This window comes from Triticum aestivum, chromosome 7D (genome assembly GCF_018294505.1).
Source record: "Triticum aestivum cultivar Chinese Spring chromosome 7D, IWGSC CS RefSeq v2.1, whole genome shotgun sequence".
Classification (NCBI taxonomy): domain Eukaryota; kingdom Viridiplantae; phylum Streptophyta; class Magnoliopsida; order Poales; family Poaceae; genus Triticum; species Triticum aestivum.
This window is the reverse complement of record NC_057814.1, coordinates 570,428,549-570,445,899: the sequence shown is the minus strand read 5'-3', so window position 1 is coordinate 570,445,899 and position 17,351 is coordinate 570,428,549. Positions and strand designations below refer to the sequence as shown.

General features: G+C 46.5%; 1 protein-coding gene across 1 annotated transcript; it reads right to left on the bottom strand.

Moving 5' to 3' along the window:
* Positions 1 to 495: 495 nt before the first annotated feature.
* Positions 496 to 1,106, bottom strand: LOC123171304 (B3 domain-containing protein Os06g0107800-like). Its single transcript, XM_044588865.1, has one exon. It carries the CDS (start codon positions 1,084 to 1,086, stop codon positions 496 to 498), a length of 591 nt encoding a protein of 196 aa, XP_044444800.1. The 5' UTR covers positions 1,087 to 1,106.
* Between the last annotated feature and the right edge of the window lie 16,245 nt (positions 1,107 to 17,351).

Genomic DNA, 17,351 nt, shown 5'->3' with positions numbered 1-17,351 from the left:
TGCAGTGGGACCTGCGCCTGGTCACTGTGGTCTGCTCTGGGGTGTTCAACACGGGCGCCACGTTCGTGCTCATGCCGTAGGCCGTGGCGCGGCCGCGGACCTGTGTACCCGCCCGTGTTCAACTCCCTGTCGTTTGTGGCCACCACAGCCGTCGACGCTGTCGTGCTCGTCACCGACTTCTGCCTCGATGGCGTGCTCGGGGCGGCGCTCGTCGTCGTCGGCCTCTACGCGTTCCTCTGGGGCAAGACCAAGGAGCTCGCCGCCGCCGCCAAGGGAGACAACGGCGAGCAGGAGCTGCGGCGCGGAGACGCCGACGACCGCATCGCGACAGCATCGTCGATGGAACTTGAGATTGTCATTTAACTACTCAATCAATCGTAGCATCGTACTACTAGACTACTAGTAACTTGAGACTGTCATTGACGAACACTACAGGAATTCAATTTCATATCTTCTTTCTTCGATGATCTAACAGTAATGTGCGTAATTAATCTGCTATCGCTCTGCACCGGCGAGCTCGAGGTCCACGCCGAACAGCCGGAGGCGCCGCCCGCGCGGTGCCCTGTCTTCGTCCGACGTCGCCTGCTGCGGAAGCGCCACTGGCACGAGGAGCCTTGTCGTCGGCGCCGAGACGACCCCGGCGCCACGCCTCCGGCAGTCGATGAAGAGGCGCGCACCGGCTCGGCAGAAGGAGACGGTGTCGCCGGCGGCGAGACGGCGGTCGCGGACGAAGGCGCTCCACCCTTTCGTGATGACGTAGCTCTGGCTGCTGCTCCAGTAGGAGAAGCGGAACGCCCACGCCTTCCCGCCGCCCCGGCCGTCCTCGAACCGCAGCACGGCTCCGGGGCAGGCCGCCCCCGCCGCGCCGCCGGGGACCCGCGGGAGGAGGTGCCGCTCCGCGAAGTGCTTGGGCACCACCAGCCGGTTCAGCTTCCCCACGTCGCTCGGCGTCACCACCTTGTCGAACATGTGCTCCCGCATGATCATCCTCGCCTCGCCGCCGCCATTGTCATTGCCACCATTGCTGCCGCCGCCGTCCCGATCTTGCTCCGCTCCCCGTCTCCCCAGCGCGGCCGTCAACGCCATTGATCTATCTTATTCCTCAGCTCAACTTGTCGATCTATCTGTTGGTTAATCCCAATCAGAAGCACGCCTTCACATGTGTGTGTATATATAGATGGGAATATGGGATCTTTGTGGTTTGCGCGCCAAGTCGTCAACGCCTAGACTTTTCCCATGCACGGCACTCCTCTCGCTTGGTGGCTAATCTCAGCCGTTGATTTCTAGTGATCATGAGGACGTACGGTCTACAAACTCTCTTTGATCCAATAGACATTTCGGTTCGGTTGGCTAGCTGGTGGCATGCATGTCTGACGTGTCACGCGTTATTTCATGCTAATTGCGCACTAGGAAGCAGCCAAGCAGGTGCATGTGAAACCATGAAGCAATGACAATCACTAGTTGCGATCGGTTCAATCTAAAGCTAATCGGCGTCAGCGTACAGCATACTTATATAGGAGTATGTACTAATTGCCGTACAAACGACAATGGACTCGGAAAGTCAACACGTACGCACGGTAGATCACTCAGTAATGCCACATCTACTGGATATACACCTTAAACAATCTACGTAAGTTTAGCAAGTTTTGTAGGTTACGTTTGTTTGCTCGGTGTAAATCTTCTTAACGCGGTAATTTGCGAAGATTGTGCTTGCAAGAAAAAGTCCTGGTCAAGTTCAGTGGTTTAAACCAGATGGTTACCTTAAACAAATCATGTGATGAGAAGTCATGGATGTGACAGATGTGCATAGATAGATAGTGGGTACTAGATAATCAGTGCCACTTGCAGGTACAAGCTCAGTGGCACTATACAAGTATATACATGCCATGATAAGCTCTAGAGACAAGAGAGGATCGATGGATGATGAACGACAAGGTCAACTGCCAATTAACTTTGTCTCACTTGGAACAAGTCGGCATAGACATTACCTGGAAAATAAAGAGACATGCCAGCTATTTGAGCTATATATAGGTATAGAGACCAGCAAAATTAGATGGAGTATACACAAATTAAAGAGAAATCAACTACAGAATTAGTGTTATAATTGATTGGTGTTAATTAGACATGGAATGCAAGCTGGAGAAGAGAACTGGCCAGATGGTCGTACAAGTCTAAGAGCAGGTAGCAGTACAACTTACCATAGGAGTAATTAATATTATTGGGTAGTACGTAGCCTTAGAGCATCTACAACCGGACTTAGCAAATTCGGGCCCTGTACTTCCATGGACGAGCCCGGTCAATGTCCAAGCGTGTCTGTTTTGAGCCCGTATTTGTCCCTCTATACATCGTGCTCCTCATTTTTTCTCTTATATGTCCGGTCATTTGCATATGATTGATGGTGATGAAGAGAGAGAAAAAAGAAAGAGAAAAGATGGTCAGGGGTGAGCCGCGGGGATTGACTGGGCGTGTCCGCGAGCCCTCATATCCTCCCTATATTTTGTCTCATTACGAGGGTTCGTGGACAAGCCGGACATATAGGGATGATATGAGGGGTCCGGTCGGGTCATTTTTTTCCTTCTCTTCACGGACCGGGCGCGTCTACGAAAAGTTTAAGAAGGATTTGGGGGACCGGCGATGCTCTTAGTTCCGTGTAATTGGGCCAGATGATGAAGCTAGCTATTTGGTACTTTTTTTTTTGAGAAATAATATAGGGGCTACGAGCAAGCTAATTATTAAGTATTTAACTATCGTATTGGCTTGAATAATTGAGCATACAACTATAGGCACAATAAAAAATATGCAATTTGGGTTTGTGCATTGTGGTGGTGTACTTGTCATGCATCCTCCTCATGTCCAAACATTCTTGATAGTTTACCCTTGTTAATCAAGCAATTGGAAATCGGGGTGTTACTTGCTTAGTGATGACATCATCCTTGAAAATGTGGCTTAGGTCACATCCACTCTACTTGGACCTGGTCGCTCCCAACCCAAAGGTGAAAGGTGTATGCAATAAGCAAATTATTAATTAAGTTTCCTGACCAGATTGGTGGCTAAACTAAGCATCGCCACTTGGGTGTGGTCTCCGGGGTGACCCAGTTAATTAACTGCTCGTGCACCTTAGATGCCCCCCATGAGGCCAAGGACTTGCATTTTGTATATGCATATGAAACTAAAAAAATATACTAGCTGCTGATCGATGTAGTCTCTACTCGACTCTCAAGGGCCAAATGGACGGTTTTGAACATTACATCTTAATCCAGTTCACTGCAGGTAGCTAGGGTGGTTTGCAGTGCAGTGCATTTGCTAGTTTGCAGTAGTACCATTCAGACCTCCTGTCCAGCCCAAAACCGCTTTGGATTTGCAGCAGCTTGTATACATACGTTGTTTCTTGGAGTAGCAAGGTCGGCAAGGGTTAGTATGCACGCACCAGCATAGTAGTAATATTTTGTTTCAGGTGGTGATTATCTGAGCCTTTTTGGCTTAGGCATGCAAATTAACTTGTGAAACATGTATTATACTATATTACTATGACACAAAAACAACAGATTTCTCATCGAATAAAGTTTTCAAACACGTACTTTTTATGAGATATTACATATGTTTTCTTAGTTAAACTGAAGACCTAGAAATCTGTGCCCGAGTTATAAACCCAACCAGAGAGGGAGTAGTGGTAGATTGGAATGGGATAATATGCTCAAAGAGTAAGGGCCAGTCCTGATCTCCTCCAACTTCACAAAACTTCTCAAATACCAGCTTCTCACGCTAGCTTCTGCTCTGCCTGGCAATCACGATACGTTCGGCTCCATTGGCTGGCAGCCCAGTTAACCAAAATCTGGCCTGTTCGGAGGCATTTGGGCCAGCTGAAACAACCCAGTTCGAGGGAGAGAGGAGAGCGAACAGTTCTCTTTACGTACCAATTCGTTTTCCTTACGAGCGTAGCGGTGGCAGTTCTGCCGTAATATCATCCAACTCCATCTTTTCGTTTTTGTGGAGTTGAGCCGACCTCGCTCCAGATTTTAACACTGCGATCGATCACAACTTCCCGAAGCCAGCTTCTCGGGGCTAAATCGTTCGGCTCGGTTTCGCTCCAGAATTTTGGGAAGCTAGGAGCGGGAGGAGATCAGAACAGGCCCTAATTAGATGAAAACTGCAGCTTATTAGGCATATATTATTGTACATATTTATACCCGTGCATTCTAAAAAAAAATCCTTGGCAACTACATACAAATAGTAGTCGACCGAAAGCTCCACAAGGCTGACTAGGAATAGATGAAAATTGCAGCTTACTAATCCAACTCGACTCCTGGGAGCATCCTTCACACCAAAAAGTGTTTTTGCAAATGTCAAAAAAAGTTGAAAAACAAAATAGATGGGATCATTGTTTGTTGTGCAATTTTAACACGCTCCCTCCTACTCCTCTTTTCACATGGGAGGTAGGAAGGTAAGAGTGAATCAAACCCACTACTTGATGCAATCAATGGCTCAGATCTATTTTATACTCTTATCTCTCATGTGAAAAGGGAAGGTAAGAAAGAGCATATTAAAAAAATTATTTTTTGGGTAAATTAAGTTTAAGCATTTTGACCTGTTCAAAAAAAAGTCAAACATCAAATGTTACCTCCAAATGGTACACTTTTGGTTTTCCACAGATGAAGCACTATTATCCCTTTTCGCATGAAAATTGTCAAGCACGCTTGTTATACTAACAAGAACAACTACACAAAGAAGTAGTTTTTTAAAATTTTATTTACTATTAATTTGAATTTACTGTTCATCCAAGAGCATATGCACCCTAGAGCCAAAAGGCCACCCTATGTATATTGTACATATTTTTTTTGTGGAGCACTCCAACACTAAGATGCAGTTGTAACATAGATGAGACTCATGAGAGGCAGAGGTAGAGGTGGAATCTTATTTGGCGCTTAACGCGTCAAAGACATGCCTATTAGTATAGGGCGCCCTCTACCTTTTCCTCCGCTAGGTTCTAAGTGGCTGACGGCCCATGTTATCTCTTCTCCACCGGTTTTGGGAACCTTCTATAATGTTTTCAATAATTTGTGTTTTGTTTTGTCACTTTATTTATTTTACCTTTTTTTTTATTTTTTTATTTTAATTTAAAATAATACATAATGAAAATCCATGAACAAATTTTCAAATTCATGAACATTTTTAAGTTCCTGAAAATATTTAAATGTTCAAACATTAAAAAAATCATAAACATTTATCCAAATTTGTGATTTAAAATAATCCAAAAATTTTTTCAATCTTGTAATTTTTTCGGAATTTTTGCACTTTCCTAAGTCCGAGAACATTTTAAATTCATAATTTTTTTTTCAAATTATGAATTTTCTAATAAAAACCGAAGGACCTTTTTTTTTCTAAACTAGCAGTGCCTGGTTTTTCTCTGTACAGTGAGTGAGTGAGCAAGTCTGGCAAGCAAGGCTAGTGCTAATTTGGTCCTCGCTGCACTACTTTTCGTGCGAGCGTCGAAATGCCAATCAACGATCAAAGCGCTGTGGAGGACCTCTCGAGGTGGAGTGCTCCACAAGACTGAACGAAAGCGTGGTGGTGGTGGACCGAACCTAAGAGCACCATCATGAATAAGTTGGTGACCTAAAATTATTTTCAGGGTGGGAAAGAGAAGATTTTTGGGCAGCACGACTGCTGTTGCTCCAACAGGTGATGAAAAAGTGATGCCTAATTTATTTCCTTCTTCTCTTGTACTCCAAAGTTGCATATAGATGTTGAAACAAAACATGTCGTGATAGACTTTGTGAGATCACAACACAAATAATGAAACAACATATCAAATTCAAGGTCAAATCAACTATTCAAATCAAGTTCAGCATATCAAGCTGCAAGAATTGTGCATCACAACCACAAACAAAAGTGCATACATGAATACATAGTTGTGGAAAGGTTGGCGGGGGAGCAACCTTCTTCTTATTGTTCTGACGGGAATCACGATAGGGACCATTGCGGGTCCGACGGGAGCAGCGGTGAGTCCGACGGCACCAGCGATCATATTGGAGTGGCCTTCCATGGCGAATTGGGTCCACTGGTAGAAAAAGGGCCTATTATCCCGGTTGATAAGGGCCTTTTGTCCCGGTTTTCGAACCGGGACTAAAATGTCGTTACTAATGCTCTAACCCTTTAGTCCCGGTTCTTACACGAACCGGGACAGAAGGTCCTCCACGTGGCCGCTGCGGCCAGCCCAGGCCGGGGGGCCTTTGGTCCCGGTTGGTGACACCAACCGGGACCAATAGACATCCACGCGTCAGCATTTCAGGGGCTGGGGTTTTTGTTTTTTTTTTTTGAAGGGGGGGGGGTTGGGGGTTTTGGGGGTTAATTTAGGTGTTTTATATATTGTGTTAGCTAGCTAATTAATAGAGAGAAGTGTCCTCTCTTATCTCCGTGCTTGGTCGACGCTACGTACTATATACGTATGGAGAGGACTAGACACGCTAGCTAGTAAGCAAATGAAGAAACAGAAGATCGTCATGAACATATGCATACAGAGAGAAGTGATATCGACCACCTCTCCTTCTCCGAGAGATTGGTCGAACAACAAGTTCTCGTATATCTATCTGACACTACCGGCTACATATATACAATAATTATCTCTTACAATATAATCTCCTAATTAAATTGTAAGAACACAGGGTCCACATAGTATTCTCCGTTTTCAGCGATCACGTGGTCAAGGAAGAATGCCGGCAATTCCTCTTGAATTGCTCGTATACGATCTGGTGCTAGGAGTTCATCCCGCATCCGAAATATCTAATTTGAAGAAGGGGGTCAATACATATATATATGAATAAATGAAACTCGACACAAATGATGGTAATAAAATAAAATTGTGAATATTATTGCTTATGCACTTCATATTGTTCGTCAGAGTAGATCCGCTCACAGGTCGTGTGGCGGATGGACTCGCAAACGTAGTATCCACAGAAATCATTCCCTTGTTCCTGCCACAACCACTTTACAAGAAATAGAGGTCAATCAAACTGATAAGCAAGCATGCTAAATGGTATTGATGAAACTAGCGCTTGAATCACTAGGAGATGCGCGGAACATGCTACTATAGTACTTACTTTCGGGTGTCTAAATTGCAGCTTCTTCGGCAGTCCCGGAGCTTTGTTGGTGAATTTTCTCCAAACCCTGCCAGACAAAGAAAACAATTACTTGATATCAGGAAATGAACAAAGTTGCTGATATGGTGGATAATGATCGATTTAACTTACTTCTCGAGTATTTGAGTCATGTCCACATAGTCGTGGGGATCTTGTCTCGAGTCTAAGACGGTTACTACTCCCTGCTCAAGCTTAATCTCTAGGAAAATATAGTGGAAGCTGCGCATGCATGCATAAGTCATCAATTACATTACCATAACCTGGACTAATAAGGGAAACCGAATATGCACAAGACAGTAACACTCACTTGAAGTTGTAAGGAAAGAGTATTATATCTTTGTTTTCATTTATTACCAACGATCGTAGCAAGTTGGCCTCGGTATCTTCGGCATGATATTTAACCTGAGTTGCATCTATGAGATTTGTGTTAATGAACCCAATATCACGGATTTGTCTTTTCTTCAATTCGGCGATCTTCAATCTGCATAATATAGTGAGGATAATTATAAATACATGCAATGAAAGAGCTGACCTATATAGAGAGACTTAATGACAGAAGTAGTACTACTTACAGACAGTAGCAAGTGATCATTGATTTATCGAGGGCCTTTTGATTGAAAAACTGGAAGAACTCCTCAAATGGAACATTCAGCAGTTCAATTCCAACGAGGTCATGCTCCGGTTTAACTCTTAGCGTCAAAGTATTCATCCCATCAGACTCTCTACAGGTTTTCATGTACCAATCATGTAATCTTCGCATCATCATTGTTAGAGATCTTTCATCTTTGACGAGAGGCTTCCCTAATGGTATTTGTGTTCGTCCACCTCCATGATTTCATAATGTACATCGTCGGGCAGGTAATCTCCAAGATTGCTATAACCAGGCACCATCCTCGGATCATTAGCGACGATGTCGCTAGACTCCTTGAGCGGGGGGCACGATTGGTTCGCTTGTTCGCCGAGCTGGGCAATTTTTTTCCCAGCTCGTCGTTCTTTTAACCTTTGATCACTGACAGTACTTCCCGACCGCTCCGCTTCGGCATATGTCTTTGCAAGAATGCGCTCATAGTTGCCTCTCGGCGAAGACTTTGGTGGTTTTGTCAGGGCAGCCAGAGTGCGCTTTGCTTTCACCGGATCTACCTTCTCCTGCGGAGGTGGATGTTTCTTTGCTTTCACCCCTTCAAAGAAGTTCGTCACTTCGGCTCGCACGATCTTCGTGGTTTCCTCCTCGGTCCTCTCGTATGGTAACTTCTCAGGAGTCTTCAGAGAAGGACCGAATCTGTATTGCCTCCCGCCTCTGGCAGCTGTACTGCTAGACGCCGGCAGAGCAGACGGAGCGGCTGCGGCTGTCTTCTTTCCTTGCTTACGAGGCGGAGGAGAAGGACTACGATGCGCCGGAGCAGCCGGAGCGGCGGCGGGTCTCTTCCGCCCTTGCTGACGAGGCGGAGAAGGAGGAGGCTGGCTGCTCTGGCACGTCGGCGCAGGCGGAGAAGGAGGCGGAGTGCCACCACGCGCCGAAGAAGGAGGCTGAGTGCCCTGATCACTCGCCGGAGGAGGAGGCGGAGTGCCGCCACGCGCCGGAGAAGGAGGCTGAGTGCCCTGATCACTCGTCGGAGGAGGAGGCGGCGGAGTGCCCTTACTCGCCGGAGGCGTCCAGTTCGGAAGGTTAATGAGCTCCTTCCGCCATAGGCATGGAGTCTTCAGAGCTAAACCTAGCCGAGTCTCCCCTTCACCGGTAGGGTGGTCAAGCTGGAGGTTCTCAAATCCCTCCGTTATTTCATCCACCATCACCCTAGCATATCCTTCTGGAATCGGCCGGCAGTGGTAGGTTGCGCCGGGTTCAGGAGGTAAAACAGAGCCAGCAGCCGCCTTGACTTTGAAGTTCTGCCATTGCGCCATAAGGTGGCAATGTTGAGACTCCGTGATAGCATCCACGGGGTAGCTAGCAGGAGCCGTCAAGACATGCTCCGGCTGAAGCAGCTCGGTGGAAGCCACGCTGCTTCTCCGCTGAGATGGCGGGGTAGCTTCGAGGGTAGTTTAGGCAGGTCGATTGCCGTCTCGTTCCTCTAGCGCTTGAACCCTTTCGTGCAGCTTCTGAATTTGGGTTTGCTCCATTTTTTTCCTCCTCTCCTGGCTTTTGTAACCGCCCGCGTCCGTAAAACCAGCCTTCCACGGAACGGAGCCTGGCGTGCCTCGTGTCTGTCCAGGGTGCTCAGGATTCCCGAGGGCCATTGTGAGCTCGTCGTTCTCTCTGTCTCGAACGAACGTCCCTTCCTGCGCTGCATCGATATATTGCTGAATCTTCTTGACTGGTATTCTCAAAAGCTCGTTCGTCCAAACGCACCTCCCTGATACAGGGTCCAATTTTCCGCCAGCCCCGAAGAACCAAGTCCGGCAACGGTCTGGCCAGTTCATTGTTTGTGGTTCGATCCCTTTTTCAAGCAGATCATTCTCAGCCTTGGCCCACTTAGGGCGGGCTTTGAGGTAGCCACCTGACCCCGTGCGATGGTGAAGCTTCTTCTTCGCAGCATTGTTCTTGTTTGTCGCTGACATCTTCTTACTCTTTTCCGATGTCTTGTGGGCCACAAATGCGGGCCAGTGATCTCTGATCTTCTCATACCGGCCGATGAATTCTGGTGTCTCTTCTTTGTCGACAAACGTTTTCAGCTCATTCTTCCACCTCCTGAATAGGTCTGCCATCTTCTTAAGAGCATGATACTTGATTAATTGCTCTTTAACTGGCTTCTCCGGATCCTCCTCTGGCGGTAGGGTGAAATTTGCCTTCAGCTCAGTCCAAAGATCATCTTTCTGCATATCATTGACATAAGACACCTCAGGGTCTTCCTTCTTAGGCTTATACCATTGGTGGATGCTGATCGGGATCTTGTCCCTAACAAGAACCCCGCACTGAGCAGCAAATGCTTCCTTTGTCCGGATGGGTTCAATCGGTTGGCCGTCGCGCGCGATTGCTGTGATCTCAAACCTTTCATCCGAGCGCAACTTTCTCTTCGGGCCTCGTCTCTTTACCGAAGTTGTGCTCGATCCGGAGGGCTAGAAAAAAGAAGAAAGACGAGAGTTAATTAATATGTGTACATACCAAAACAATGAATGCATCAATTAGCTAGTCAGCACAGGCTTAACTAATATATTTACCTGGCCGGACTCTGTTCGGTCACCGGAGCCGTCACCACGGGCTCCTTCTTGCACCAGCATTGGGTCACCGGAGCCATCATAATCATGTCTTTCCTCCTCCACTCTTCGATCACCGTAGCCTGCTTCTTCACCCTGTTCTTCCAGACCATCATTGTCGTTAAGATACGACAAGATATCACCTCCGGCTAAGATTATGTCCCCCAACACCTCTTCTGCTTGCTCGTCTCGTCCGTGCTCCATTGTTTCTGCAAATATTACAACATGGCAATTATTACACAACATGACAGCAGGTGGATATATTAGTGCAAACGTAGACCTAGCTTATTCCGGGTTTGGGGTGGCCTCGGCAACGCTTCAAGGGTAGGGGCGCGGCGGGAGGGGGTAGGAGACCGACATCGTTTTTTTCTAGGGTTTGGGTGTCCTCGAGAGTTTTGGTCGAGCGAGAGGACCGGGGGTGCTCCCGTGGTATAAGTTATCACAGTCGAAGTTATCCGGGAGGGGGTTATATCGACAACGACGACATACATACATGGGAAAATAATGTTATCGGGGAGGGGGTAGGTCGAACCCCCCCCCCTCGTGTTGAAGTTATCGGGACACGGGGTATATTAATAGAGGAGAAAAAGAGGAGAAGAAGATATTAATAGAGGAGAAGATTGAAGAAAAAAAGAAGAAGAAAAAGAGGAGAAGAAGAAAGGAATAGAGGAGAAGGAGAGAAAATACTATTTTCTCTTCTTCTTCTCTATTCCTTTCTTCTTCTCCTCTTCTTTTTTTTCTTTTTTCTTCTTCGTATTTATTTCTCCTCTTCTTTCTCTCCTCTTCTTCTCCTTTCTTCCTCTTCTTATTTTCGTTTTTCCTCTCCTTCTTTTTCTTCTTCTTCCTTTCCTAGCTAGATATATAAAACTTTTCTAAAAATGTAACTTTTGCATATATAAAATTTTTCCATGGATCATCATTTCTCATATATATCCATCTATAGCCACATACATATATAAATGGAAAAAATGCTATGAACAAAAATACATATATACTTGGTAAATATTCTATGAACATCGTTTCTCATATATATATATCAAAAAATACATATATATGACAAAAAATACATATATATGACAAAAAATACATATACATATACACACATTTATACACATATACATATAAATTGACAAAAAATACCTATATATGACAAAAAATAAAACATTTGCAGGGCAGGGGCGGCGGCGCAGGGAAGGGGCGGCGCCGCGGCGGCCGCGCAGGGCAGGGGCGGCGCGCGGCGGCAGCGTAGGGCAGGGGGCGCGGCGGCAGTGCGCAGCGGCGACTGCGACCAGTACAGGGAGGAGGAGGAGGGGATCGGGGCGGCGCTCACAGCGGGCTCGGACGCGGCGATGGCGTCGGTGCAGGGCGCGGCGACGGTGACGAGGAGGCAGGGCCGACGACGAGGAGCAGGGCGTCGGCGTCGGGGCGCGGCGACGGCGACGAGGAGGCAGGGCCGGCGAGGAGGAGCAGGGTGTCGACGTCGGGGCGCAGGGCGACGACGACGAGGTGGGGGCGGCGACGGCGACCGCGGGGCGGCGACGGCGAGCACGGGCAGTCTGGCGGCGTCGATGAGCACGGCGTCGTCGGGCGGCAACTGCGAGATGAGAAGTGAAAAATTTCACAAGTCCAGCTTATATACACAGAGCATTGATCCTGGTTGGTGCCACCAACCGGGATTAATGCCCCCTTTAGTCCCGGTTGGTGCCACCAACCGGGACCAAAGGCCTCTTTTCAGCAGCCCAAAGGGCGGGAAGCGGCGGCCTTTGGTCCCGATTGGTGGCACCAACCGGGACCAAAGGACATGTGCTGCCCGCGTCGCGGCCAAAGTTTAGTCCCACCTCGCTAGTTGAGAGAGCTCGAGAGTGGTTTATAAGTGCTGCTGCGCCCACCCTCTCGAGCTCCTCTCAATTGCAGGCTTTCGGGCCTAACCGTACACTGTGTGCCTGTGGGCCTACTGGGCCACCTGCGGGCCTGAATCCTGGCCCATGGTTGGGTTTCTAGTCGTATTCAGGCCGTGGTGGCCCAGTAGATGGCAGTTTTTTTTCTTTGTTGCTTTATTTATTTTATTTTGTTTCTACTTACAACAAAATACTTACTGTTGCTATTTTTATTTATTTTATTAAAGTTTATTTTTTAATTCTTTTTGCTTTTAGGTCACAAAAATTATAAACTTTCTGTTAGTGCCATTAGTTTTCAAAATTGAATAGTTTAAATTTGAATTCTTTGAAATTTGTGTGAATCACTAGTTTGTGATTAACTTTACTATAAAAATAGATTTTGGAGTGATTCTTTTTCCTGCTATTCAATATTACTATGTTTTATGATTCTATTCAAAAACAGATTTTGTTATTTTAGTTTCTAACAAAAAAATCTTTATGATAATGCTTTTTGCTATTAAAGTTTCTAACAAAAACATTCTTTATGAAAATTCTTTTTGCTTTTAATGTTTTGAACAGAAAATGATTTGATAATTTTAGTTGCATAAATTTTATATAATTTTAGTTTCAATAATACTAGAGGTTTATAAAAGTTTTTTTGTTGATTCCTTTTGCTATTGGAGTTTTATAAAAGCTTTTTAGTTTATTCTTTTGGCTATTGAAGAATATTATAGTTTTGTTTTAGTTGATCATAACAGCATATTTTAATTGATTATTTTTAGTTCATTCTTTTTGCTATTAGTTCATGAGCTATAAATGACCCTTAAATTGAAAAGCACTACAAATGAACTCTGAAAAGGTTGAAAGTTGGCATGGTATCATCATTTCACCCACATAGCATGTGCTAAAAAGTTGAGAGAGTTATGGCAAAAACTGGATGCACTTCGTGTACAAAATGGACAATCTCTTTCGAAGTATCAGGATTTCGGACGAAAACTCATCAGTTACAAAGTGATTTCATTTTTTTGAACTTATTTGAACTCCAGACTTTTTGTGTGTTCAAAATGCACCATTCAAAGCCACATCATCAATTTTTAACCCTTTCTGACTTCATTTGTTATTTTTCATGCATTTACTGTTTTTTTGAGCTATATGACCGTGAAATTGAAAAGCACTGGTGTCATCACTTCACCCACATAGCATGTGCTAAAAAGTTGAGAGGGTTACGGCAAAAACTGGATGCACTTCGTGTACAAAATGGACAATCTGTTTCGAGATATCAGGGTTTCATACGGAAACTCGTCTGTTACAACAGGCATTTCAAATGAACTACAAAAAGGTTGAAAGTTGGCATGGTATCATCATAATAGTTGTGGAGAGAAAGTCTTCATTTTTTCTTCGCTTGTGTCCTTTGCTTATTGCGCTGTAACCATGGATAATCTTCATCGTTTATCAGGATGCTTGGGTCAGCCTTGACTTTGAAGGGAGGAATTTCATGAAACTTTTCATAATCTTCAGACATGTCTGTCTTGCCCTCCACTCCCACGATGTCCCTTTTTCTTGAAAGAACTATGTGGCGCTTTGGCTCATCGTATGATGTATTCACTTCCTTATCTTTTCTTTTTCTCGGTCTGGTAGACATGTCCTTCACATAGATAACCTGTGCCACATCATTGGCTAGGACGAACGGTTCGTCAGTGTACCCAAGATTGTTCAGATCCACTGTTGTCATTCCGTACTGTGGGTCTACCTGTACCCCGCCTCCTGACAGATTGACCCATTTGCACTTAAACAAAGGGATCTTGAAATCATGTCCGTAGTCAAGTTCCCATATGTCCACTATGTAACCATAATATGTGTCCTTTCCCCTCTCGGTTGCTGCATCAAAGCGGACACCGCTGTTTTGGTTGGTGCTCTTTTGATCTTGGGCGATCGTGTAAAATGTATTCCCATTTATCTCGTATCCTTTGTAAGTCAATACAGTCAAAGATGGTCCCCTGGACAACGAGTACAGCTCATCACAAACAGTGTTGTCACCTCTGAGACGTGTTTCCAACCAACTGCTGAAAGTCTTGATGTGTTCACATGTAATCCAGTCGTCGCACTGCTCCGGGTGTTTGGAGCGCAGACTGTTCTTGTGTTCATCGACATACGGGGTCACCAAGGTAGAGTTCTGTAGAACTGTGTAGTGTGCTTGAGACCAAGAATATCCGTCCCTGCATATTATTGAGTCCCCTTCAAGCGTGCCTTTTCCAGTCAGTCTCCCCTCATACCGCGATTTAGGGAGACCTATCTTCTTAAGGCCAGGAATGAAGTCAACACAAAACCCAATGACATCCTCTGTTTGATGGCCCATGGAGATGCTTCCTTCTGGCCTAGCGCGGTTACGGACATATTTCTTTAGGACTCCCATGAACCTCTCAAAGGGGAACATATTGTGTAGAAATACGGGCCCCAGAATGACAATCTCGTCGACTAGATGAACTAGGACATGCGTCATGATATTGAAGAAGGATGGTGGGAACACCAGCTCGAAACTAACAAGACATTGCGCCACATCACTCCTTAGCCTTGGTATGATTTCTGGATCGATCACCTTCTGAGAGATTGCATTGAGGAATGCACATAGCTTCACAATGGCTAATCGGACGTTTTCCGGTAGAAGCCCCCTCAATGCAACCGGAAGCAGTTGCGTCATAATCACGTGGCAGTCATGAGACCTTAGGTTCTGGAACTTTTTCTCTGGCATATTTATTATTCCCTTTATATTCGACGAGAAGCCAGTCGGGGCCTTCATACTGAGCAGGCATTCAAAGAAGATTTCTTTCTCTTCTTTGAGCTGGCAGGACCTTCATACTGCTTCGGAGGCATGCCGTCTTTTTCGTGCAAACGTTGCAGGTCCTCCCGTGCCTCAGGTGTATCTTTTGTCTTCCCATACACGCCCAAGAAGCCTAGCAGGTTCACGCAAAGGTTCTTCGTCACGTGCATCACGTCGATTGAAGAGCGGACCTCTAGGTCTTTCCAGTAGGGTAGGTCCCAAAATATAGATTTTTTCTTCCACATGGGTGCGTGTCCCTCAGCGTCATTCGGAACAGCTAGTCCGCCGGGACCCTTTCCAAAGATTATGTGTAAATCATTGACCATAGCAAGTACGTGATCACCGGTACGCATGGCGGGCTTCTTCCGGTGATCTGCCTCGCCTTTGAAATGCTTGCCTTTCTTTCGACATTGATGGTTGGTCGGAAGAAATCGACGATGGCCCAGGTACACATTCTTCCTGCATTTGTCCAGGTATATACTTTCAGTGTCATCTAAACAGTGCGTGCATGCGTGGTATCCCTTGTTTGTTTGTCCTGAAAGGTTACTGAGAGCGGGCCAATCGTTGATGGTTACAAACAGCAACGCGTGCAGGTTAAATTCCTCCTGTTTGTGCTCATCCCACGTACGTACACCGTTTCCATTCCACAGCTGTAAAAGTTCTTCAACTAATGGCCTTAGGTACACATCAATGTCGTTGCCGGGTTGCTTAGGGCCTTGGATGAGAACTGGCATCATAATGAACTTCCGCTTCATGCACATCCAAGGAGGAAGGTTATACATACATAGAGTCACGGGCCAGGTGCTGTGATTGCTGCTCTGCTCCCCGAAAGGATTAATGCCATCCGCGCTTAAACCAAACCATACGTTCCTTGGGTCAGCTGCAAACTCAGCCCAGTACTTTCTCTCGATTTTTCTCCACTGCGACCCGTCAGCGGGTGCTCTCAACTTCCCGTCTTTCTTACGGTCCTCACTGTGCCATCGCATCAACTTGGCATGCTCTTCGTTTCTGAACAGACGTTTCAACCGTGGTATTATAGGAGCATACCACATCACCTTCGCAGGAACCCTCTTCCTGGGGGGCTCGCCGTCAACATCACCAGGGTCATCTCGTCTGATCTTATACCGCAATGCACCGCATACCGGGCATGCGTTCAGATCCTTGTACGCACCGTGGTAGAGGATGCAGTCATTAGGGCATGCATGTATCTTCTGCACCTCCAATCCTAGAGGGCATACGACCTTCTTTGCTGCGTATGTACTGTCGGGCAATTCGTTATCCTTTGGAAGCTTCTTCTTCAATATTTTCAATAGCTTCTCAAATCCTTTGTCAGGCACAGCATTCTCTGCCTTCCACTGCAGCAATTCCAGTACGGTACCGAGCTTTGTGTTGCCATCTTCGCAATTGGGGTACAACCCTTTTTTGTGATCCTCTAACATGCGATCGAACTTCAGCTTCTCCTTTTGACTTTCGCATTGCGTCCTTGCATCGACAATGACCCGGCGGAGATCATCATCATCGGGCACTGGTTCCTCTTGATCTTCAGCAGCTTCCCCCGTTGCAGCATCATTGGGCACATCGTCTGGTTCCTCTTGATCTTCAGCAGCTTCCCCGGTTGCAGCATCACCGTATTCAGGGGGCACATAGTTGTCATCGTCCTCTTCTTCTTCGCCGTCTTCCATCATAACCCCTATTTCTCCGTGCCTCGTCCAAACATTATAGTGTGGCATGAAACCCTTGTAAAGCAGGTGGGTGTGAAGGATTTTCCGGTCAGAGTAAGACTTCGTATTCCCACATGTAGGGCATGGACAACACATAAAACCATTCTGCTTGTTTGCCTCAGCCACTTCGAGAAAATCATGCACGCCCTTAATGTACTCGGAGGTGTGTCTGTCACCGTACATCCATTGCCGGTTCATCTGCGTGCATTCCGCTAAACCATACAAATCTCAAGGAAAATGAAGCTTTGAGGTCGAGCTTCGAGAGGAGAAAGCTTAACTACTGTGGCTCGGGCATTTCATCGAACACCTCATGTGCATAGGACATGAGCTAGAGCACCACAAAGCCCTCCCCTCGCCGGCCAGAGAAAAACAGAGCACTGGAGTGCTCTGCTCGCGGGCGAGGGGTATATATAGGCACCTCATTGGTCCCGATTCGTGGCATGAACCGGGACTAAAGGGGCAGCCTATGGTCCCGGTTCAAGCCACCAACCGGGACCAATGATGGTGGGCCAGGAGCGAGGCCCATTGGTCCCGGTTCGTCCCACCAACCGGGACCAAAGGGGCCAGACGAACCGGGACCAATGCCCCCACGAGGCCCGGCAGGCCCCTG